The sequence below is a fragment of the Manis javanica genome, chromosome X (genome assembly GCF_040802235.1).
Source record: "Manis javanica isolate MJ-LG chromosome X, MJ_LKY, whole genome shotgun sequence".
Lineage (NCBI taxonomy): Eukaryota > Metazoa > Chordata > Mammalia > Pholidota > Manidae > Manis > Manis javanica.
Window position 1 is genome coordinate 91,284,784 of NC_133174.1, and position 24,804 is coordinate 91,309,587.

Sequence of the window (24,804 nt, forward strand, 5' to 3'; positions counted from 1 at the left end):
CAAGACACTATAACCAGTGAAGATGAGCCACGTGACTTACATTAAGATAAACAGCTTTAAGCAAGGCAGGAATAAAAATTTTTTTTTCCTTTATCAACTGTATATTTGAGTGGCTCTCTCTTAGCATTTATATAGAGGATTTTTATGAGGGGCTTTGGGTGATTTTTTTTCCTATCATTTACAAATTCATTTTTTTCACTACTAAAAGAGGCAGAAATCCAAAGGCATACAAATTCCTATCATTACTTGGATGACACTGTGCCCATGGACCTGCTGTGAGCTCATTCACATGACAAGGAGATGTGACCTTACAGGTAGGAGCTGAGCATTTTTCAGTCCTTTGGCAGAAAAAAAGAATAGAAAGGATCCTTTGCAGGGTGACTTTATTAGAGGAAAACTGGAAATGAAATATTTATCTTCTCATTTGTTTTTTAATGAAAGTCCGGGCATGAAATAGGAACCAAAAAAAAAAAAAAAGAATCAAAACGATGTCTGCCACCCATTAGCCATTTAAGAGCAATGAGGCAAGAGACGGAGAGCAGGGGAAAAGGATAGAGACCATGGGGGTTGAGGTATGCACCTTTTTACACAGGGAGAGCAAAGCAGAATCAATGCCACCCAAAAAGAACTAGAGTTTTGCTAGCCTTGCCACAGGTGCTCAATAATATGTGCATTTTGTAAGCAGATTAACTTGGACTTCTCTTCCAAGTGCCACAAGAACCTGTGGTGGACATCCTATACTTGCTGAAACCAGAGTCTGGGCTAAGTTAGAAAAACAACTGATCGTGAAGGCAGCTTGTCAGCATCCAAACTTTTCACAGTGAGTAAATCAAATAACAATTATCGAATGCTCCTTTGGACATTGATAGCTCTGGGCAAACTCATGAGGTTGTCCCCCTTGGTACCACTTTTCTGTGCCCTTCTCCCATCTAAAACTCATAATGTTCAATATGTTAGAAACTAACCCCCCAACATCAAATTCCAAACCTAGGAAAAATCTAATAACAGTCGTTTACAATTTAGTGTGAATTTAAATAAATTCATTCCCTCTTCCCAAAGGACACTTGAAGTTTGAACTCTAATTGTAAAATGAAATGCCTAACCCTATGTTAAAAGGATTACAGACAGCAGCAAGCAGATGAGAGGTTTTGGACGATGTCCCTGAAATGATGCAAAGTGGATATTTCACTGACTGAATCCCTGTAATAATAACAGCACTTCCTATTTTGTGTGCACTTCTGTGTGCCAGGAAGCATACTAAGTGCTTTACCTGGATCATCTCAAAACCACCTGAATAAGTAATTTCTATTTTCACTCCCATTTTGCAGATGAGAGTATTGAGGGTTCAAAAAAAAGTAATTCAACTAAGGTCAACAGCTATTAAGTGGCAAAAATAAGCATGGAACTTAGATTGGTCTTACTCCAGAATCTGTACTTTTAGTCACTGTGACTCTATGATTGCCTTTGGATTTACAGGCCGACTAGTGACATCAATCTTGAAGAGAAGGGAGTAGGATTGAAGTGGTTGTACTGACTCAACAGGACTTGTTTATATTAGGTGGCGCCTGAATCGATGGGACACTGTCTCTCTGAAGGACTGTAATGACAATTAGATTTCTCAGTTTACCTATGAGGATTAGCTAGATTTTACATATTAAAGGAAGTCTGGATTATGCCCTGCATATTCCTGCCAACCTTAGTCTCAACCACAGATATTTGGATTTTATTTCATTTGTCTTTTAACTCATTCTAACTTTCTGTACATTTCTCAATCAGCTAAGAGCCTGACTTTGAGTTTCATTTTAAATGGCTGCCACTCTATTAACTTTTTGGAATTCTATGTTTGTCTCCTTCTCAGGGTTGCTGTAAAGGATAAATGATATGTTATAACATGAACTGCCTATCACGATGATTTCGGGGACTTTTCAGGACTTAACAGTTTATATTGATCGCACTGAAAACAAAGGGGTTCTAAGTGATGCTGCAAGTAGATTAGGTTCTGTGCCTACATTTCTGGTACAGGTATTTTGATCTCTAAAGGATCCTAGATGATTAATATTAGCCTTCTGGAAACCTAATACCACTTTTCTAAGTCAAATAAAACAATGTTTAACTTTACAAATCTCACTTATTTAAAAGACAGCCAATTCTTCATCGAGAGATTCTTTCCCCTAGGATCCTATAAGTCATTTATTTTAGGTGATTTTTATTTAAGACAAATGAGAGAGAAATGAGAAACTTAAGGGTGCTATAGATGGATAAACAAAAGCACAGGAAGAAGACATGGAGCCAACATGCTTTGACCTCTTTCCTCACAAAGCTCTTTTGCTCAATGGCATGCGAACGTCTGAGTGTGGAAACTGTCAAAGACGGCATGGGATGGGGGACTAGAGCAACAAGCAATGCTGCTCCGTCTTGCAGAAAGGAAGCAAAACACACCTTTAACCTTCTCAGGCAATCAAGAAGAATTTAGTTCAAAGCAGGTAGCAGAAGAGTGGTCTGGCAGACACAGACTACAACCTGGGAATGGGTACCTTCAGATCATCAACATATAATGTTGGTAGCAACATCCACAGCCCGCTTCAGTACTACTGGAACCTGGAAAGCATTATACATTATACCAACGACAGAAGCAACTTTTTCTGGCATTTTAGTTATTGGAACATTACAAATTAATTACACAAACTTCACTTAAATGATAAGTCAGCCATTTTCCTTCATGAGGAGGAACACTATACTAAAGGAAGCCTTAAAGTGGATTGTGTTTCTTTGAAAATTGTATTTTAAAGGAAAGATCCATAGTGCTAGTTTATGAATCTCCAATTAGCATCACAAAGGAAACACCAAAAGGTTAATAAGAGATGGTTAGTCTGGAATGGTGGTTGCCTGGTGCCAGTCCAGTTCAGTGTGCTTGCAGACTCATTAGCTGCATAGATGGATTATCAGCTGAATTCAGGAAGCGCTCATGTGCTGTGGTAGCAGAAGGCTAGTTAGTGTGATGTGATATACCTACCCTACAGCTAACTAGGGCCTAACATTAAGGTAATTTTTCTGTGGTCAAAGAAAAAAGGGTTTCTTTGCTTTCAACTTCAGTTATAAATTGGAAAGTGTTTGGTGAAGCTCTGAGAGGCATAATGAAACCTTCTAAGTTGACAGTTGACATGAACAAAGGTCTGGCTCCAAGTCTTTAAAATCCACTGTGTGCACAAATATAGGCACTGTATGTCTGAATTCTCATTTTGCCACTAAGCAAAATCATCCCAGTGTAAGAAAACCCAAACTTAACAGGGTACTCCTAGATCAATAGTCAACTTCAAAAATGTACAAATACTGTGCCTCATATCGAATTTACCGAGTATCATAATTCCTCCAGGTGGTAAACATACCTCGAGACAAGTGCTGGGCATAGAAGCCACAGGGCATAAATCTGCAAAGAAGTAAAAAGCTAACCTTTGCAAACAATATGGCTTCTCTCTCACTTACCAACTTTACATTTCCCTGTATGGCCCCGGAAGATGACGGGTTAGCCAGAGACGGATAAGATTCCTCAAGGGAGGAACAACCTAAGACAGGCACAGTCGCAGGGGGGCCATCAGGTGAGAATTTGGGGATCAACAGAGGTGAGGCTCAGAACCTCACCCCCCCTGCTTTGAGAGAAATCTTCTGCATCCGTGGATGTCTTGCTGCCCTTGTCTAGCCTGGATTAATACTTAGTCCATAGGCACACACCTGATCATCTGATCATCTACATTTGCCTTCTTACAGCACTAAACTATGTTTTCTACCTTTATCTTGCATCTACCTACCACTTCAGCATTTTATTAAAAATAAAAATAATAGTAATAATAGGAGAAATGTGGGATCAACATATAAATGAAGTGCAAAAATCAAACGAATATTCATATTTGACCTGATTGTTTATAGGTCATAATGCATGATCACAACCGAAAGTTTCTGTGATGACTGCCCTTGTACTGTTCACCATGTAAGAATTTATTCACTATGTAAGAATTTGTTCACCATGTAAGAACTTGTTCGTTATGCTTCAGAAGATTGGAGACTGACGAGAATTAGGCTTGAGATGGATTAATGATTGTACATTGAGCGTTGACCCCCCTATACTGAATTTTATTGTTAACAACCATTTGATCAATAAATATGAGAGATGCCCTCTCAAAAAAAAAAAAAAAAGAATAACATTGCAGAGTTCTACACAGTGGTATAGAGGGCATGTCAAAGGGTGGGCAAAGGGTCTGTTTGTTTCTATGCAGAAGATCAAGGCCTAGCTTGGCTACCCAGAAAATGAACTAAGATACGATATGAGGAGGAGCTTCCGGCATCAGCACTCTCTGGAGGACACGTGCCGGGGGCTGATCATCAAAAAGCCTCCACAGGGATCCGGGCGATGCTGCGGTTGTGGCTTCGTCCACCCCACCGTTTCCTGGACTTGCCATAGGAATGAGGAGGGAGATGTCTAGGCTGGCATGTGCATACAGTGAGACAACGAATTTGACTGGATCTGTACTGTTGGAACTCAACCAGGAGTTGGGAGGGGTGCAAGTTGTAGCACTCCAAAATCTTACGACTATAGACTATCTACGGTTAAAAGAACATATGGGATGTGAACAGATCCCAGAAATGGGTTGCTTTAATTTGTCTGATTTCTCTCAGACTGTTCAAGAACAGTTGGACAATATCCGTCATATCGCAGACAAATTTTCACAAATGCCTAGGGTGTCTAAATGGTTTTCTTGGCTTCACTGGAGATGGCTGGTAATTATAGATTTGCTTTGTTTATGTCACCGTATTCCTATTATGTTAATATGTGTGCACAATTTAGTTAGTAGTTTAAAACCTATACATGCTTAAGTTACTCTACAAGAAGATATGTCAAAGAAATAATCAATCCTCCCATGTTTTCTTCCATCTGCTACCTCTATAACTTTTCTTCTTTCTTCCTAATTACAACCCTTAAATAGAATTCGCACCTCATATCGAATTTACCGAGTATCATAATTCCTCCAGGTGGTAAAGATACTTCGAGACAAGTGCTGGGCATAGAAGCCACAGGGCATAAATCTGCAAAGAAGTAAAAAGCTAACCTTTGCATACAATATGGCTTCTCTCTCACTTACCAACTTTACATTTCCCTGTATGGCCCCGGAAGATGACTGGTTAGCCAGAGACGGGTAAGATTCCTCAAGGGAGGAACAACCTAAGACAGGCACAGTCGCAGGGGGGCCATCAGGTGAGAATTTGGGGATCAACAGAGGTGAGTCTCAGAACCTCACCCCCCCTGCTTTGAGAGAAATCTTCTGCATCCGTGGATGTCTTGCTGCCCTTGTCTAGCCTGGATTAATACTTAGTCCATAGGCACACACCTGATCATCTGATCATCTACATTGGCCTTCTTACAGCACTAAACTATGTTTTCTACCTTTATCTTGCATCTACCTACCACTTCAGCATTTTATTAAAAATAATAATAATAATAATAATAAAGGGAGAAATGTGGGATCCACATATAAATCAAGTATAAAAATCAAACGAATATTCATAATTGACCTGATTGTTTATAGATCATAATGCGTGATCAAAACCGAAAGTTTCTGTGATGACTGCCCTTGTACTGTTCACTATGTAAGAATTCACTTATTCACTAGGTAAGAATTCGTTCACCATGTAAGAACTTGTTCGTTATGCTTCAGAAGATTGGAGACTGACGAGAATTAGGCTTGGGGTGGATTAATGATTGTGCATTGAGCATTGACCCCCCTATACAGAATTTTATTGTTGTTAACAACCATTTGATCAATAAATATGAGAGATGCCCTCTCAAAAAAAAATGTACAAATACTTTAATGATCAGTGAGTCAAGTAAAAGAATTTGCACTTTGGGTTTCACTCTGGACCTTGCCATCAGTTTTGATTCTGAGACTAATAAAGTCTTTAAATCCTGGATGCATCAGTTTTTCTTCCAGAAAAAAAAAAGGAATAGATATTTATATGAAGTATGTCTCTGGAATAAAATGGCTCCTTGAATTAAAGTGACTAAATTTTCTAGCTAGTGATGATAATAGTCATAGTTCCCCAAGCTTAAAACATTCCACATTTGCATATATGAATGATGGTTCAGCTTCTCATCTGACTTGCTTTGGTTTATCAACACTGGGCAACCTGACTCTTTTAAGCTGGAGGCATTTTTTTCAATAAGCTGATTCTTAAATTAAATTAAAATCAAAACCATTCTTTTGGTTCACCACCCAGATTACAGCAACTGACAGCCTCATTAATGATTAAAAACAGCAGGTGGTGATGCCTTAGAACATTTTGACCAGTCTAAACATATTGGAAACTATGCCATTCCTCTTTGTCCTCTTTTCCATTATTAAAAGGGGAGGATTCTATTGTTCACCCACATTGGGAACTCTATACAGGGTGAAAGAGGAAGGAAGAAAGCAAGGCCAAACATCTATTATCCAAGCTAAGGATAGAAAGGAAGGACAATATGGGCTTAGAGGTGGAGAAAGTGGCCAAACAGAAAATGGAAAATGTATCTGTGGCACTGGATTTAACTTTGCAAACTCACAGCTGGGAAGCTGCCTTGCTGCAATCAACTAAGGCTACTGAGTTTCTCCAGGTGATGACAACAATGTTTGTTTACAAACACCTATTTAAAATGGAAGCAACATAATAAGTTATTCTTTTATTTAACACATTACAGCTGCCCTCCTGCACGGCTTACAGCCTAGGTACTAGACCATGAATTAGAAAGAACCTAAGGCTTAGCTAACTGGGGTAGGAGGAGATGAATGTGTTTTAAGGTTCTAAATCCCACCAAATTGAAAATCTTCCAGTAAAACTAAGACAAGGACCTCAAGAGTCTCATTTGCCATTGAAGTGGACATTACTAAGGTTAAAAAAGAACTAATGATAAAACAGTACCATCTATTTTTTCAGATTTCACAGCTTGCAAGTTTTTTGTCTACACTGTTGTGAAGAGTAATGAAGTAGAACTGTTATTTCTGATTACCTGGACCCCTCTAAAGACTGTCTCTCATGAGGCCACCTCAGTGAGACAAAACTGAGTGAATTCAGTCACAAAGAGTTCATTTTCTGATAAACTCCTTTGGCCCCTTCTGGATTCAGAGCCTTTCAAATCACCTCTGCTACACACCATCTCTCATATTTCTCCAGCTACAGAGTAGATCTTTGACCTGCAGGGTTTGAGAGATGTCCAGCATTCACCATAAAACCTAAAATCCCACAATACCCTTCTGACTTTGTCACCTGCACACAAATGTCCAGCCCCATGGGATTTGCTCTAAAACAACTCTAGAGCATGGCATCTCATTGAAAATATCTTTAACCCAAGCCATGGGCAACTGCTTTGTATTCTCTCTACATGGCAGCATAATTGGTTTATGATGTTCCACCCTGCGAAGTTACAAAATAATTTGTTTTGTCTACCCATACTGAGCTGTGTATCCTCTAAGAAAGCAACTTTTCTGATGGCTCTAAAAGCCATTTCAACCATTTTCCAATCTGGTGCTTGGTAATTTTTTCCCATGACTGGACTCTTATTAGGAGTAAGCCTTGTAGGGAGAGAAATTGAAAAGACTTTCTTGTCAAAAAGCCACATTTCCAAAGTGGATGTGTCAAATTAGCTTTCCCTGGCCCAACCTAAACAGGCGATGAGCCATCTGGTAAAGAAAGAGACCAATGATAGCTGAGGCAAAGACCTGACCCTGGATGACAAAAAGCGTCTATGGTAACAGAGGGAAGCCATCTCACAAGTGTTTTGCCCATACGATAAAGAAATGACACACAATTTTAGTATTCTTGAAAATTGCTTTTTAAATTATTACTGGACTTAGTTCCCCATATTTGTTTCATAATAAAGAGGTTAAAAGAGAAAACGAACAGAAGAAAAAACTTCATAAATATTCAAGTTTAGATTCATGCCTTCCTATCCTGGTGGAGTTTATTTATGGCTCTTAACCATCTTATGATAGGACAAAAATAGTACTGAATAGATTGAAAGACCCAAAGAAGATAATGATATTGATGTTTCTGTGGACTTCTTGAGTATGCAAAGCAATCCATATGATCTAGCCCTACAAAACAACTTGATTTGCTTCTCATCTGTTAGCCTATTGGCAGTACCCTAATCATCATGGCCCGCAGAACTTGCTGTATCATGAAGCAAGTGGAATATATTCACCTAGCAAATCACCCAACTAGAACATAATTTATTTAGCATACTACATCAGGGGCCAGGCTTCCATTACTCCTCTAAAGGGATGTCATTACACCAAAGTGTCCTTTGAAATGCATTTTGCTTTCCAGCTCAAATAATCTTAATTAATTTCTTCACTGATCCTATGTAGTCTATTCCATACTGGACCATTTGTGCTATTGGGCCATAAACTCCTAGAGAATGAAATTCTTAATTGTTCAGTGTACTCCCTTTATATAGGCTCCATCCTCCAGTGCTTTCCAAGTGTTTGGAAATATAGAAATTCTTAGTGTCGACCAGTAAAGAAAGCTCCTGGCATTTATTCTCTTGATGACTAATGAGTCCCTTACTACAGGTAATTATTAATAATAATAAATTTTAAGATAGACAGGGAGTTTGAGACAACTATAAGTTCCAAGTGGATCAGGGAAACATTTTTATTTTAAAAAAAAGAGGAAAAGTGTTTCTACTTAAAAGCAAATGAACAGAACTGTTCTAAAGAATTCTCTAACCACATCAAACTATAAGGTTTCTGTACAGCAAAGGACACTATCAGCAGAACAAAAAGGCATCCTACATTATGGGAGAATATATTCATAAATGATTTATATGATAAGGGCTTAACATCCAAAATATATAAAGAGCTAAACACCCAAAAAGCAAATAACCCAATTAAAAAATGGGCAGAGGATATGAACAGACACCTCTCCAAAGAAGAAATTCAGATGGCCAACAGGCACATGAAAAGATCCTCCACATCGCTAATTATCAGGGAAATGCAAATTAAAACTACAATGAGATATCACCTCACACCAGTTAGTATGGCCACTATCCAAAAGACAAGGAACAACAAATGCTGGCGAAGATGCAGAGAAAGGAGAACCCTCCTACACTGTTGGTGGAAATGTAAATTAGTTCAACCATTGTGGAAAGCAGTATGGAGGTTCTTCAAAAAACTAAAAATAGAAATACCATGTGACCTAGGAACACCACTCCTAAGAATTTACCCAAAGAAAACAACTTCTCAGATTCAGAAAGATATATGCACCCCTATGTTTATTGCAGCACTATTTACAATAGCCAATAAGTAGACGCAACCTAAATGTTCATCAGTAGATGAATGGATAAAGAAGATGTGGCACATATACACAATGGAATACTACTATTCAGCCGTAAGAAAGAAACAAATCCTACCATTTGCAACAACATGAATGGAACTAGAGGGTATTACATTCAGTGAAATAAACCAGGTGGAAAAATGTAAGTACCAAATATTTCACTCATTTGTGTATGAAAACAAAGCAAAACTGGAGGAAAAAAACAGCAGCAGACTCACAGACTCCAAGAAGGGACTAGTGGCTACCAAAGGAAAGGGTTTGGGGAAGATGGGTGGGGAGGAAGGGAGAAAGGGATTCAGGGGCACTATAATTTGCAATCACAATATAGGGGAAAGCAGTACAGCATGGAGAAGACAAGTAATGACTCAATAGCATCTTATTATGCTGATGGACAGTGACTTCAGTGTGGTTGGGGGGGACTTGATAATATGGGTAAATGTTGAAACCACAATGTTGTTCATGTGAAACCTTCATAAAATTGCATATCGATGATACTTTAATAAAGAAAAAAAGAGAATTCTCTAACCACAGGGCCCATGCCAAAATAATGCTAGCAAACAACTGCTAATAGCATGAATATTTCCATTAGTTAGGACAACTATTTATTCCAGTGACTGTCTTGCCAGTAAAGTGTAAATAATGCTTTGGAAGGAGTCCAATTATCTGGTGCAGCAATGTAGCTGAAATAAACAAAAGCATCCACCTGTCACCTCTCCTCCCACCTGCACAGCTATTGTTGAGATTGAGAACAGATAATGTTACTGGACATCAGATGAAAAGGGAAACTGGGCATTGAGTACCACTGAGTGCCTCTAAACTTGCAAGGTGACTGGGCATGTCAGGGGTTAACCCTACTATCTTACAGTGACATTAACTAAAAGTGAGCAGGAAGTTCAACCTCAGAGCATGAATTTAAAAAGAAAATGTTTACCATTGTGATATTATTAAAATCAACACATCAAGGAAGGTTCTTTCATGACACTCTCATTAAAAATAAGATCTTGATTACATTTCCCTGTATGGCCCCAGAAGATGACTGGTTAGCCAGAGACGGGTAAGATTCCTCAAGGGAGGAACAACCTAAGACAGGCACAGTCGCAGGGGGGCCATCAGGTGAGAAATCGGGGAACAGTGGTGAAGCTTAGATCCTCACCCCCACCCCCTGTTTTGAGAGAAAGCTTCTGCATCCGTGGATGTTTTATTGCCCTTGTCTAGCTCGGATTAGCACATAGTCTACAGGCACACACATGATCATCTACAATTGTTCTCTTACAACACTAAACTAACGTTTTCTACCTTTATCTTGCATCTGCCTACCACTTCAGCCTTTTATTAAAAATAAAAATAATAATAGTAATAAAGGGAGAAATGTGGGATCCACATATAAGTCAAGTATAAAAATCAAACGAATATTCATATTTGACCTGATTGTTTATAGTTCATAATGCGTGATCAAAACCAAAAGTTTCTGTGATAAATGCCCTTGTACTGTTCACCATGTAAGAACTTATTCACTATGTAAGAATTCGTTCACCATGTAAGAACTTGTTCGTTATGCTTCAGAAGATTGGAGACTGACGAGAATTAGCTTGAGATGGATTAATGATTGTGCATTGAGCATTGACCCCCCTATACAGAATTTTATTGTTGTTAACAACCATTTGATCAATAAATATGAGAGATGCCCTCTCACAAAAAAAAAAAAAAAAGGGAACCGTGAATACCGACCCCTGTTAAGCTCTTTTGTTTTGTTAGATGTGGTTGTGAGGGGTACCCACAGTAGGTAATGCATCTTATTTGTAATTTCCTGTTTTCATGACTCCCAGTTTACCTCTTGTATCTGAACCAATAATCAACCACCTTTGAAACAGGGTTACCTAAGTCAGCATATCCATTAAGTTGTGCCTTATATAAAATTCTGTGCTCAAACAGAGAAGGCAAATAGTGGATCTGTGGCATCTTACTATACTGATGGACAGTGACTGCACTGGGGTATGGGTGGGGACTTGATAATATGGGTAAATGTAGTAACCACATTGTTTTTTCATGTGAAACCTTCATAAGAGTGTATATCAATAATACTTCAATAAATATTTCAAAAAAAATAAGATCTTGATTGTAACAGTCCCTTTTTATTGTTTTTTTATTGGCACAATACTAATAAGGTTTTTAATAATGCCAGACTCTATTCTTATAATGATTTCTAAAATCAGAAATAATTATTCATTTCATCATTAAGCTGACCTTGGTCACCTTGGTAAATCCCACATAAGGAAAGCTAAAAAGATGAAACTTCAGCAGTCACTAACAGTAGTAGCTAACACATTCAATTCCCAGAGCCAGACACACAATGGGCACTCAAAAATATTGCTGAATGAGTGAATGATATGTATCTGTGCATGGATTATTCCTGCCTGGTATTAGAATACTGGATACCTGAGACAAGAAAAAAAAAGTTGAAAGTCACATATATACATTCATTGTGTGTGTGTGTGTGTTTGTGTGTGTGTATATATATATTCCTGTGTTCAAGTAATTAAACATTTCACCTGGTATATTTGCAAGAGGATGAAGACATTTTTAAAAGAGTCTGTAAGAGCAAAATCAGGGGAGAAATAACCACATGAATTGCAAAACAGTATAACTAGCCTCAAAGATGCTAATTTGGGTCCAGGGGGATCTAATCAACCTCTTTGTTGAAGTAAAGATAAAACTTTTTGACAGCAAATGCTATTCTGATAAAATGGAATTTTAAATTACTCTATGAACATCTGGTCCATGCTACCATTTCTGGAGCCCAGCAGCACAGTGCTTTGCAATGTCACAAAATATTCTCCATTGAGAATTCCCTATTTTGCCAAGAGACTAATTGAAATGAGTGTTTGGAAATTCAGCGAGGTGAGAGGTGAGTCAGGGGGATAGGTAAGAGGATAAGGAAGAGATGTTCAGTCACTGAATCACAATTCATTAAAAAGTTAGAGGAAATGAAATTACACATTGTTGGTAGAGTGTTGAAAGTGTAAACGTCTTAATATACCTGTGATTGAAATGAGAATATGCATAGTACGCAGCCTACAAAACATTTTCATGGCTAATTTGTAATAGCAGTTGCACGAGGTACAGATCAAGTTCTTCAAATCCATGTTTTACATAACAAACATTAAATAATATTCAGGTGATAAAACTAGCAAATAAGCAAGTTTAGTAAAATGCAGAAGACCCTACTTCCAGAAATAAAGCAATGATTATATTGCATGTGGGTGTGTTTGGATGTGAAAAGCAGATAGATATTGCAAATTTCTGTTTCTTCCATTTGGTGTCAATTCACATGGGAGGGAAACCAATTCAGTGTTGTAGTGAACTCCAGATTAGGTGCATATTATAGCAATTAGAGTCATCTTTTCAGCAGATGAATTTATAATCAATAATTAAAATCATAAGGTAAGAGACTGAGTGTGATTTGAAATAAATTGGTTAGGCTTAGAACTAGTATGTATAGTTCTAGGACATGACCCCCATAAACCCCAAATTTTTATCAGGACTACATATTTAAGTAAGCATAATGGGATATCCAAGTTACCACAAATGGTCATGCATCAAACAAGGATGAGACAGAAACCTATTTACCTCAAAACTATGCAACCCAGAAATAATCCTGATAGGAAGAGATTCAAGCCCCAAGATATCCCGTCATGCAATAAAACTCATGGGCCTCTGATACCTCTGACCACCCTACTTGTTGTTTACTCTTCTTAGAGATTGTCTGCAGAAATTGCATAAGGCAAAATTTGTGTCCCTTCCAGAAGGTGGTAATTTTACCAAATAACAGGGAGGGAACGCATTGGTTAGAAGATTTGAGTGTGACTCCCAAACTCAGCACCAAATCAACCTCAGGAACCCAATCAGGTGGTGAAATCTGTTGCATGACAACATTTACTTGCTGTCAAGGCACTCTGAGAGCTATAGAAAGATAGCATTCCAGAAAGTGCCATATGCCAGTAGAAAGTATAGGACAAGACTCCTACCTGGGAAGCCATGACAAGAGTTGCAGTATTAGGCACAAGCTGAGACATATTCATTCAAGGGCACTGCCGATGGTAAATGAATTTGTAATTCAGTCACCTGGAAAGCAGGAAATTCAGCTCAACCAGTTCACCAACCCACTGACCTGGTCTTAGGCATGCAGAGAGTGATACCAGGATTGATGATAATTCAGAAAGCACAGATTCCTGTCATTCCCTCTCATCTCCACCCTGACCCAGCTCATGGCTGCATTTGATTGGAGCAATCAAAACACACAACGTGACTTTTGCCCTTTGAATGCAAGTATTCCAGACATTCTCCTCCCTTGGTTGAATATAGTGATTCTGAATTCCCATCCCTAGGAATGTTCTCCGAGAAGGGTTACTGAAAACTAAGGGATTTGGGCCTTTACTTTGAGAGTCATGAAGCACCCTTGACATTTGCGCTAGCATTCTTCCGCTATACTGAAGTTACAAGAACCAAAGCCCAAAGGAACTTTTGGCACTGTGAAGAAGCACAGGGCTCCAGTGTCTCAGAAAGTGAAGAACAAATACAGTTTGTACCTATCCCTCAAATACTGTCAAAACAGTATTAGTTCACTGAACAACTCCTTCCTGCTCAAGGAGAAATTAACAGATCATAAAATTATCTTTATTTTGAAAAGCCTGAGATTCCCATCAATCATGTGTCCATATATGTGCAAAGAAAGATGCTGTGCTAATCTCCACATTAGAAACATCACATAGCTACAGACATGAAATGAGCCAAATTCCCCAAAAGAAATATACAAGGTACACTCTATTGATATATTAGGTCCAACTTTGGAGTGGTTCTGACAAGACCAAAAGAAATATTCTCAGGAACAGATTTAGTCTGACAAGATCATTATAACCCTTGCTCTTCTCCAGAGACATCCACTCAAACCTCAAGAAGAGTGCAGGTCTGGAACCCACAGGATTTCAGAACACTTGGGTTTGAGATGAATATCACAGTATCAATGAACTGAAAAGACCTGGGACTTTTTTTTTCCTTCAAGGGATCTTGGAGACTTTCAGTGCAGGTCTGAGTCCAGAGGAGATTCTATTTTCCCTCCTCACCTTTCTAAACTGGTAGTCCTCAGAAGCAGTAATACCATACTGCTCTGGAGTGAATCTACCTAGAACTGTTCCTAGTTAGAATGGTGACAGAAGCAGGTATGCATGCTAAAATTGCTCAGTGATTGCCTTTCAACCACTGTTCCTTAGGATAAAATGAGAAACATTTTTAATGTGAATCCAGGTTTGGGATAGTAAAATGCTATAAAATGTTAACTGTTGAGATTGTTGCTATTGGTTGCAGTAGCGATATTCAACCCCAGGGAACTGGTGACCCAATCTGTGTGACTAGGCTAGAGTTGGTTTGGAATACAATTGAGTATCATAGAAAGTGCAGAAATACTGGAATATCATAAGGTAGAGCCTAAGATGAAAGCAAGTCCTGAATTGCCTTTGTACGTAAACTTTAATGACACAACCAAATTAAAAAGAATAAACCCAAGGGTTGGTTCAAGGTTTTGTGACTGCTGGAATACTGGAAAAAGTGAAGATACCTACATGCAAATCAAATATTGAGAAACAAAATGTGAGTGTTGCCAAAATGGAATGGCAAAAACTCATTTGCATGTGTGTGTGTGTGTAATCATCTTCTATGCAGGAGAGTCTTGGGATAATGCCACACATTTGCTTTAGAATACTCTCATTGTTATACAGTCTACATAGTGTGTGTGTTTGTGTGTGTGTGTGTGTGTGTGTGTGTGTGTGTGTGTGTATACACACAATAAATCCCATTTGTAAAAAACACTACCTCAGATAAACTAACTGCAGTCCACTGATACTGTTTTCCCAGAGAACTATGACAAAAAATTAAAACAGATGCTATTCTAGCCAGGCATAAAGTGAGAATCAATTATGACAATTTCCTTTCCTGGAGTCATTTCACTTCAGAGAGCATCTAACTAAAACACTTTCTGATATAAATGAAAAAGCATTTCTTTGAGATAGATACAAGACTAGTAAATGATACATTATCAGTCTGTATCCTGTGACACACTGCTAATCCTCTGAAAATTAAATTATCCCTGTCTCAGTTATATACATGCTTAATTTTTTCATCTTTAGTCTTAGTAAGGTTGCCCAGAAAGTATATTATCTATGTGGATGTCACCACTCACCAATTAGGGAGGCAGAGTGCACAGTCAGTAGTGACCTCTATATATTATAGACTTTGACACTTGGGGCTGCTAGGGAGGGAATGGATTAGAAAATTTAATAGAATCTACAGTGACTTTTTTTGCCCCATGGAAAACATTTTATTTTGTAGATCGTGCATTTTTTTTCCTTTGGATTCATTTACAAGACCAAAACAAAAGCATTTAATGATGTTTACGGTGAAATGAAACAGCTGAAGACCAGCACATAATCACCATATTTTGTTTTCTCATCTTTAAGTCTTTTAGCAGTAGGGCTTCCAGCTGAGCTTTCGTCTAGCTTCTCTCAAGACATAGCCAGGAATTCTGAAGCTCCATTGAGCTTAAACACCAAGCTGGATTCATAGTTCTTAATTGAAAAAGGCTGTTTGCCTAGCATGTTCACATTTGTAAAATATTGAAAATGACATTTGCGCCCAAGTCCATCTGAACATTCTGCCTTAGCTGAACTCCACTAATGTTTCTATACCCTGGTTTATGCCTAGTTTTAAATAGCTACTCTTGCTAAAGCATGTGTGGCTGAATTCACAAAAATAGATCGACTCTTCATCATACATGAAGATGCCACTCCTAACATGTGCTTTGAGGTGTTCTTCACATGCACAGAATGTTACATTGAGTCAGCCATGTTTTCTTACCCTGGGCTTCCCCACAACCAATGGCTGGTGTAGTAGCGAGAGAAATTTGGCATGGCAGCCCCACAGACAAAATGGGAGATCTGGTACTTTCTCAGTGAAGGGTATGTAATCTGTGGTCAGAGAACAGACTGTCTCTCTGGGTAAAGTTAACCAGCCTGATAGGAAAATAAACTCACCCCTTTGGTCTCATTAGTGCTGTGTTCAGTGCAACTTGACTGATCACTTGAATTCACTTACTAAAGCAAAAAGAGGCATTTATTCCTGTTGAGAAGGCATCTGCTCATTTGCTATGTGCTCAGTGCAGTTCTTATTGAAGAGAATGTGTGAACTATGTATGTGTAGTCAGATTTTACATGTATGCCTGAACATTATACAATCCCAGGGGACCCACTCAGAGTATGAAGGAAAATCTGGTCAGGTATCAGGACATCTCAAAACCCTGTAGATGCTGCTGAGGCTGAGCACAGTGCACTCCTTGACAACACATTCATTACAGTGAAGTAGTACAGCATGCCAACAAACATTCTGGGTTCTTTGGAATCTATGGCTGCAACTTATATCCCACCAGCCCTTACCATGGTCAGGCATCTGAGATCCCATGGAGGTCACACTGGTGTTCAGCACATCATTGACAGCAGTATCGCAATACAGGCTCCGCTGGACATCATGCTCACTGTCAGTCTGGTCACTCTCCTCATGTCCGCTATCCTTCAGGCTGTTGCCCTCCAAGTCCTTGAAGGTGGAGCTGCTGGGTTGAAGAAAGAATGATCATTTACAACCGTGATAGATCTGATTCTAAATATCTATCAGAGCCAGGATGATGTCAGCTCTGTGGTGAGGTCAGCAGTGACTGGATTGCCCAACAGAGTAGGAGGAAGAGAAATTTCTGTTTAAAGATAATGAAACTTAACATTGCAGAGAGGTTCCCAGGATTGGATGCTGATGCAGCTAATATTTTCATTCACTTATCTTCAATGCATTACTACAGCAGGAGAGAAGACGGTACAAATCCAAAACAACCATCTGCAAAGAATATCGCCATTTCAGAGGTTTTTCTTTTATCATGTAACCAAAGTAAAACAGTAATAGCTGATATTTACTGAGGGATGACTATGTATGAGGCACTATTCTAAGTGCTTGACAGGAATCACATTTTTAATCACCACAACTCTATATGAGAGAGGTGCTATTAATATTCCAATTTACAGATGAAAATCAGAGGCCCATATTAGTTAAGTAACTTACCCAAGGTCATACAACTGGTAAAAATGTAGCAGATCTAAGACCAAACCAAAGTCTAGCTCCAGAGCCTGGACCCTTAACTACTATGTATACTGCCTCGCCAAAGATGTCTACTAAGCAACTGTAAAAATTAAAGTGGCAGACATTGAGGTAATGCAATTAAAACAGATTCTCAGGATCAGAGAACTCAGGTCAGTTTTAAGTGAAGAAAGCTGTGGGACAAATTCAAAGAAAAAGAAGAAAGGCAGGCACTGAGAAGAGGAGAGCCTTGGTGCATGGAAGTTAAGATAAAAGTGAGAACCAGAGAGTGAGCTCTAATAAAACTGTGGGTGTAGTTATGCCAAGAATGTGGAAAGGTCCAGCTCAAGGGTTTATGGGTAAATTTTTGTTAATACTTGTTAAATCAATCTGCCATATAATGCACTAAAACCCAAGCATCCCACACCATTTCTCACAAACAAGAGAGAATAATATATAAGGAACATCCAAAGAAGCCCCACCTGCTATTTCTAATATTTTGTATCTCCTGATAGAATCTGCAGCTATGCAACACCATGGACTATATATAAATTATGCCTCTGAAATGCCCAGTGAATGGTGGATGAATCCATCCCCTAGTCAGTGAGGAAGCAGCTAAGGCACACTCAAGAAAATGTGCTGTCATCTCAACAAGGCAAAGTGGCATGCTCCTGAATCAGAACAAGTCCCAACAGACCTACTATACCTCTGAAAAGAGAACCCTGTGGAGATGTAACTGCAGACTCCCTTGATCTGCTCAATCTTGAGCACCACAGACCCGGATCTCTGAGACTTTGATAGGCACATTCAGTACATATGATGAAGAACTAGAGGTGGACACAATGGATACATTGTCATTCTCCACACTTGGACAAAAGGAAACACAGCAGATTTTTAACATATGACCAACCTAGATGTGAAATGCTTGCTGCCCAGAATATGAAAAGGAAAAGATCAAAAGGGCAGTAACTGGAAAGCCATAATTATACAAAAATGAAAAGCAGGAGAAAGTGAAGTGTTGACCTGTTTGGTAATTATTTTCAGAAAGGATAACTGAGCATTTAATGTATTAAAACTAAAATTGTTCCATAGGTTAACTCTTTTCAGTACTCCAAATACTGTCATGCAGCTCCTCAGTCCTGTAGACCCACTGGGATGCAGTTCTATTCAAAAATGATTCATCCTATAATTCTTTTATAGGATATTTTTATAGGATATTTATAGTCAAGAAGACCAATTGGAAACACAGGCTTTAAAGCATGTCAGCATTTCTAGCTTTATCACACAGATTTTGGGGCTTCCTGTAAATATTAATCCCACAGCTTGAACAGATTCAAAGTTTGTTTTCTAGGAAGAAAAATGGGTCTTGCCCACATGCACCCCTGTACCTCAGGAGAAAGGAAACGACCTGCCTGGATGATGTTACTGGCTTATATATTGTTATAGCAAATATTAATGTTTTCACTGTAGCTCTGGTATCTAAACCACATGAGAATTTCTTTAATCCACAACACTAAATTGTCACTTTGGGCCAGAGAATTCAACCCTGAATTCACCACATTTCAGCAGTTGCCAAAACTTACTTGAGATATATGATGGTGAGGGATATAGTCTAAGGACAGTGCAATTAATGATCCCTTAGACTAGGGTTCCTCAGTCTTGGCACTACTGACATTTTGGACTGCATAATTTTTCATTTTTGGAGGCTGTCCTGTGCACTGCAGGTTAGTAGCATCCCTGGCCCCTACTCACCAGATGACAGTTAGGGCCCCTTCCAGAAGTTAAAACCAAAAACGTCTCCAGACATTGCCAAATCACAGTCAGGCAAGGACCACTGTTCTGGGTTCTTTAAACTCTATTCCTGTGACATGTTAGATTTCCAGACTATAGTGAAGAAGCACTGAACTTGGAGTCATTAGAACAAGTGATAATCTGTAATCTACCACTTCATCTATGGGACCCTGGACCTGATGTCTAATGCCTTGGAGCTTCAGTTTTTTTGTCTGTAAAATGCATTTGCTAAAACCTCCTTCCCAAGGCCATTTTGAGGACTCAGTGAGACACTGTACATGAATTACTAAGAACACACAAATGCTCCATAAACAGTTACTGTTTAATATGATCATTCCCCATATGGTAATGTCTTTGTTGAGTTACAATTACATATTATGTCCATAGTCTTTTTATAGGATTGATGTAAGAAACATATATGCACAAAATGTTTCTATGTCTTCTGTAAACTACAGTCAGACAATTTCCACTATGCTCATTTCTCCTACAGTTCTAGAACCAAAAAAGAAATTCTGCCATCAATGTGTGTCCTCCCTTTTTTGAAAACTGAGAACTATATACCCTGGTGTCCTTACCATTCTGTTTTGGCTGCTCAAAACCTTGAAGGTAAATATGTTTAATTGCAGCAAGTTAGATGGCAGGGATTTCTATTTAGCTTCATCTAATTAGTTTTGTATCTGTCTTTTTAAAATTTGATCATCCTTTTTATAAGCATCTGAGTATTATAAACCACTTCATTGCTTTAAGTTTTTAGGTAGAAAGGAGAGAAATAATAAAAAGTGAAGGATTAGTTACTAGGGTCTAAGGGACTAGTGGTGTGAGTATGAAAAGTCATGCATTCTCTGAAAAAAAGGCAAGGGGTAAATCACCACCACCCCAAACCTTGGAACAGTTAACTCATTTAAAGATCAGTTTGCCCATCTGACAAACTAAGTACCACTTACACTGATCTTGCAGGACATTTAGTGGTCTAATGAATGGATTTGTATAAGGCAGTTTAAGACCCAGTGAGCAAGATGCTGCAAATTGTAAAACAGCCTGGTAAATGGCTACTCACCCAAAACAAATAACAATTTATGCCAGGCATAAAAAATGCTGATTCCACTTGTTTTATTACCTATGTACCTCTTGGGAGATGAAAGACTTGTAAACCAACTTTTGTGGGACAATAAATTAGGGGTACCTGTTTGCAGTGGCATTGTAAATGCAAATGTTTCTATTACTGCTCTGGTGCCAACAGAGGGACAGATTTGTTTGAAAATACCTAGAACAAGATGGCACATAATAGTTACTCAGCAAATGCTTGAGGAATAAACATTATTCAGATTCTGATCTGTATTTACCCTTAAAAATATTAGAAATCATTCCAAAAGACAAAATAATCTTAAAGGAAACAGGTCATATCCTCCTACTAGTAGGTAACACCACATTCCAAGGGAATGCCATCTGAGAAAGAGAATGAGAAGGGAGTGGAAGTCAAAAGAGTATTTTAACTACATTTAAGGAACAAAAGGAAGATCCCATAGTGCTTCCTAGGCCACCTGTACACAATCACCTTGACAAGCTGTGCAAACTGGAGATTCTCTGGGGACTGAGATGGAGCCTCTGCTTTTAACAAGCCTCCCAGGTGATTCCAAATGCCCACTAAAGGTAGGGAACTGCTAGCTTCAAGGATCCACTCAAGAAACTTGTACCAGCACTAGCTACAGAGAAGGCACAACACCAGGTGCTACAAAACCCCAGGACAATTTGGGTGAAAAAGGAAAGCACTATGCATGCTTAGCAGCTCCTGCTCATTTTCCTTTCCACACTGTTGCAGGACCTTATTTACTTGCTGTTTTATTTTCTCTGAGGTACATCCTCATGCCCTCTTCGATATCGCTCCAGGAGCACTGTGGTGATGGCTATTAGACAGCAGCCAGAAACCAGGCATGAGGAGGGGCGAAGTACCACTGCTGGCTTTCCTTGCTCTGAGAAGACAGCAGTGAAGCCTGCCTGCATGTAAACAATCTGGACAAGACAGGTAATGATTGCTGGAGAATGCCAAAAAGAAGGGTCCAAGGAACATGTTGAGTAGAAACTGAATAGAGAAAGAGAAAACGGATACAAAGAGAAGTTCTCAAGGTTGGCCTGAAATTGGATTGGCATTCAAAGAAACAGGGAGTTGACAGTAAAATTAAAACTAATCATCAGATTCAGCATTTCCTGGCCAGGAGCTTTTTCCATGCATGCAAATGGATCCTCAAGGAACCACATACAGTGAAACCCCTTTCAAATATCACTGTGAAATATCTGAACACGGTTTGCATGGTTTTATCACCTGGTGTTAGTTACCACTCTCTTTTAACATTTTCCAAACATTCTGCATTTAAAATGGCTAGTCCCCAGAAAAACACAGCACACAGATTCCCTATCTTTCCAGGTATTGTACTTGGTCTAAACTCAGTTAATCCATAAGTTCCAAGGCCTTTGTGGTTTTCCAAAGCCCTGAGGTTCCAAAAGCAGAAGCAACAAAAATACATGTATACCTGTTTTCAGATACTTTCAGATTTCTTAGTCAATGTGGTCCCTGGTAAAAAGCCACTATCTTTGATTTCATTCAACATCAGGAGACATTCCCAACAGGGGCCCAGTAAGTCTAGGTGTGCCATTTGTGTGTATGTGTGTGTAAACAAAAACATATCAAGTAATTAATCAAAATTGGAGGTTTCTAGTGAGTCCCCAAGCTGCTGTGGAAATACATGTATCGCAAAAGCAGAATGCTTGAACATAAGTTTTCATCTCATCGGTCTGCCCTGTGCATGGGACATTCAGGGCTGGCCTAAGATACTTAGAGTCCCCAGAAGTCTAAACTTTCTGCCATGGTATGAAAATCAGGCTCAGGCTATCAGTTTAACCTGGCCATAGAATTCCCAAATACCCAGAGCCAGCCCAAGGGACCTGGGAGCATAAGGCAAGTCACTGTTCTTACCAGAAGTTTTAAAAAGGAGCTTTGAGATAACACTCCTGAAGCAGAAAACAAAGCAGATCTCTGCTACAAAGTGACTGTGATCAGGGCACAAAAAGAGGAGTTTTTTTTCCCCTCCTGAAACAAATCAGTTGCTCATCTTTTGTTTTTATTCAGTGTGATAAGAAAATATTCAAAATGGATTCCTCCCCACCCCTCAAAACACTTTCAAACTAAGCTATGACCAGCAATATTGGGCTATCGATTTTCAGATAATTAACGATCATCACTTAAGGTCACCAGTGATTCCAGACCAATACTGATAAACCTAGTACGTTTTCAGGAGTTACCACAGCATCGTGAATTAAATTAGATATGAATTAAAGTTGCTGGTACAACAATATAGTTTATTCCTTGAATTCTACACTTCTGGTGGTGTAAATTTATTGGATTAGAGCCAGGAAAATAATACAATTGTCAGGTCTTCTCTACTGCAGCTGCAATATACCCTGCTTGCCTCTCTTTTTCATTTCTATTATTTTAACAAACATACTCAGAGTTTAATTTTAACTGCAGGAAAACCACTGGGCCATTCAAGAGGATATACGCATGAAGCAGTAATGAAGGCACCATCTGAATGGTTGATCAGTTCTGGTTTGTCTGCCTAAGAAGTGCTCTGCTTTACTTAGTTCAGCCGCTTGAGACGGTTCCCTGCACCCCTTGTCCTGCCCACAAGAGGCACCTTGGCACCCCTTGCACCCAACAGCATCATCCCTGGCAGTATTTGCTTCTGTGTTCACATACATTGTGGCTCTATAGATAACTGAGTTACTAACAAATCACGCAGATCTTAACTTTGAAAGCTTCAACTGAAACACTTCTAACTATGTTAAGAAGTATTAGATCACACAAAGATCTTTTCTTTCCCTCACTCATCTACAAAGTTTTAGAAGATAATAAATGAGTTTATCTGTCATTAAAATAACTTTTTTAAATCATTTCAAAATTGTCAAAATAACAGCAATTTTGAAATTCACTGGAAGTTTCACATGAGAAAATGTTTAAGGCCTCTCTTTAAAGTGAAGAACAAGAATTTTGATACCAACATGATTTTGAAAGTATCTGTTTTCTAATATTAGATTTCTAAATCATCACATAAAACTATATTTTAATATGATCCTGATTTAATTTTTTAAATTTGTGTATATATATACATTTTGATATAAAGAAATATGATAAAATGCCAATGTGATTACTTTTGAGTAGTGAATTACCAGTGATTTTTATTTAGTTTTTTATGTTTTCCTGAATCTTCCCAGTCTTCTACAATAAGCAGACAGGCATTCATTTTAAAACCCAAAACAGGCATCATTACAAAATGTAATCTGCTTTGCTTTTTATATTAAATCAAGCTTAATGTTGAAATCAGCAAGTAAACTAACATACCTTTTGATTAAATGGGCTCGGCTGTTCACGTAGTTGGAGTCAAAAGAATAGTTTTCAGTCTGCAGTGGAAAAAAGAAAGAATAAAAGGTTACGTAGATGATTCATGAAAAAAGCCAAAATGTCCTACTTAGGGGGAATTTTTCTACGGGGCAAGAAGTAATGAATTAGTCAGAAACCAAGGCCATAGTGGGGTGACAGCCTGGGGAAATGCCTGCTACCTCCTTGGGGCCCTCGGGGCTCTGGGGAAGCAACTCACCTGCACACCAAGATGAACTTGACACAAACATTCCCTAGAATATGGATGACTACTGACCAGGCAACCACTTGAGGAAAGATATAGCAGGACCCACAATCTTTACAGAAACGAATTGCTTCCTGTTCCTCAGTGGTCACAATTCTGTGCCCATCAAAATGACTGAAAGTTCAAAGGTATTTTTTATTCATAGTAGATAATTAACATGTTAAAATATTTAATCCGTAGATATGGAAATATAGGCAAGGTAACACACCACTGTGGATTTAAACTGCACTTCTCTTTGCTTTAAGACATTTTGCTCAGCACTGGTTAGGTAGTAAGGCCTTCATTTTATCACAGATATAAAGCCAAACAAGTATTATGCCTGAAATGCAGTGAAGGGCAGTCCGTGGGGGCTGCCAAAGTCTTTCATGTGAAACATGAAATTTGCAAGCAAACCCGAGTCTCGGCTCCTGTCATTAAAACACCACTGTCTAATCTTGTTACAGTAGGCTGCCTGAGCAATGGCTTTACAAAAGTAAATGCAGAATACTGCCAGATGAACGAGATGGGAAAAGAGCTTATGAGCACCTAGAAGTTAGGGGCATAGAAGGGGAGCAGCCTTAGCAAGTGGGAACAAGCAGGGAACTTTGGCACTAAAGTAACTGAAAGCCCTAGCTAAATGGATCCTCTCTCCAGCATTACAGTGCTACTCTCACTGAACCATTGTATAAACTGAAAAATGTCCAAATGCATCTCCTCCACCCTTCTGCTATTCTATAAGAAATCTTCACCATTCTCACCACTCCTTAGTGCCTTCTGAAATCGCTCCACCTGAAAGTGCCTGGGAAAGGAGACATGA

At 38.8% G+C, this 24,804-nt stretch overlaps 1 protein-coding gene across 2 annotated transcripts in view; it reads right to left on the minus strand.

The window, feature by feature from the left end:
* The window catches only part of PCDH19 (protocadherin 19), a 107,224-nt gene that overhangs the window by 27,108 nt on the left and 55,312 nt on the right, over window positions 1-24,804 (minus strand). For both annotated transcript variants that reach the window (XM_017666133.3, XM_017666142.3), the window contains exons 4-5: window positions 23,708-23,766; window positions 16,839-17,011 (exon numbers count right to left, since the gene is read on the minus strand). In XM_017666133.3, coding sequence (XP_017521622.1) covers window positions 16,839-17,011; window positions 23,708-23,766 — 232 coding nt within the window. The remainder of the gene's footprint in view (window positions 1-16,838; window positions 17,012-23,707; window positions 23,767-24,804) is intronic.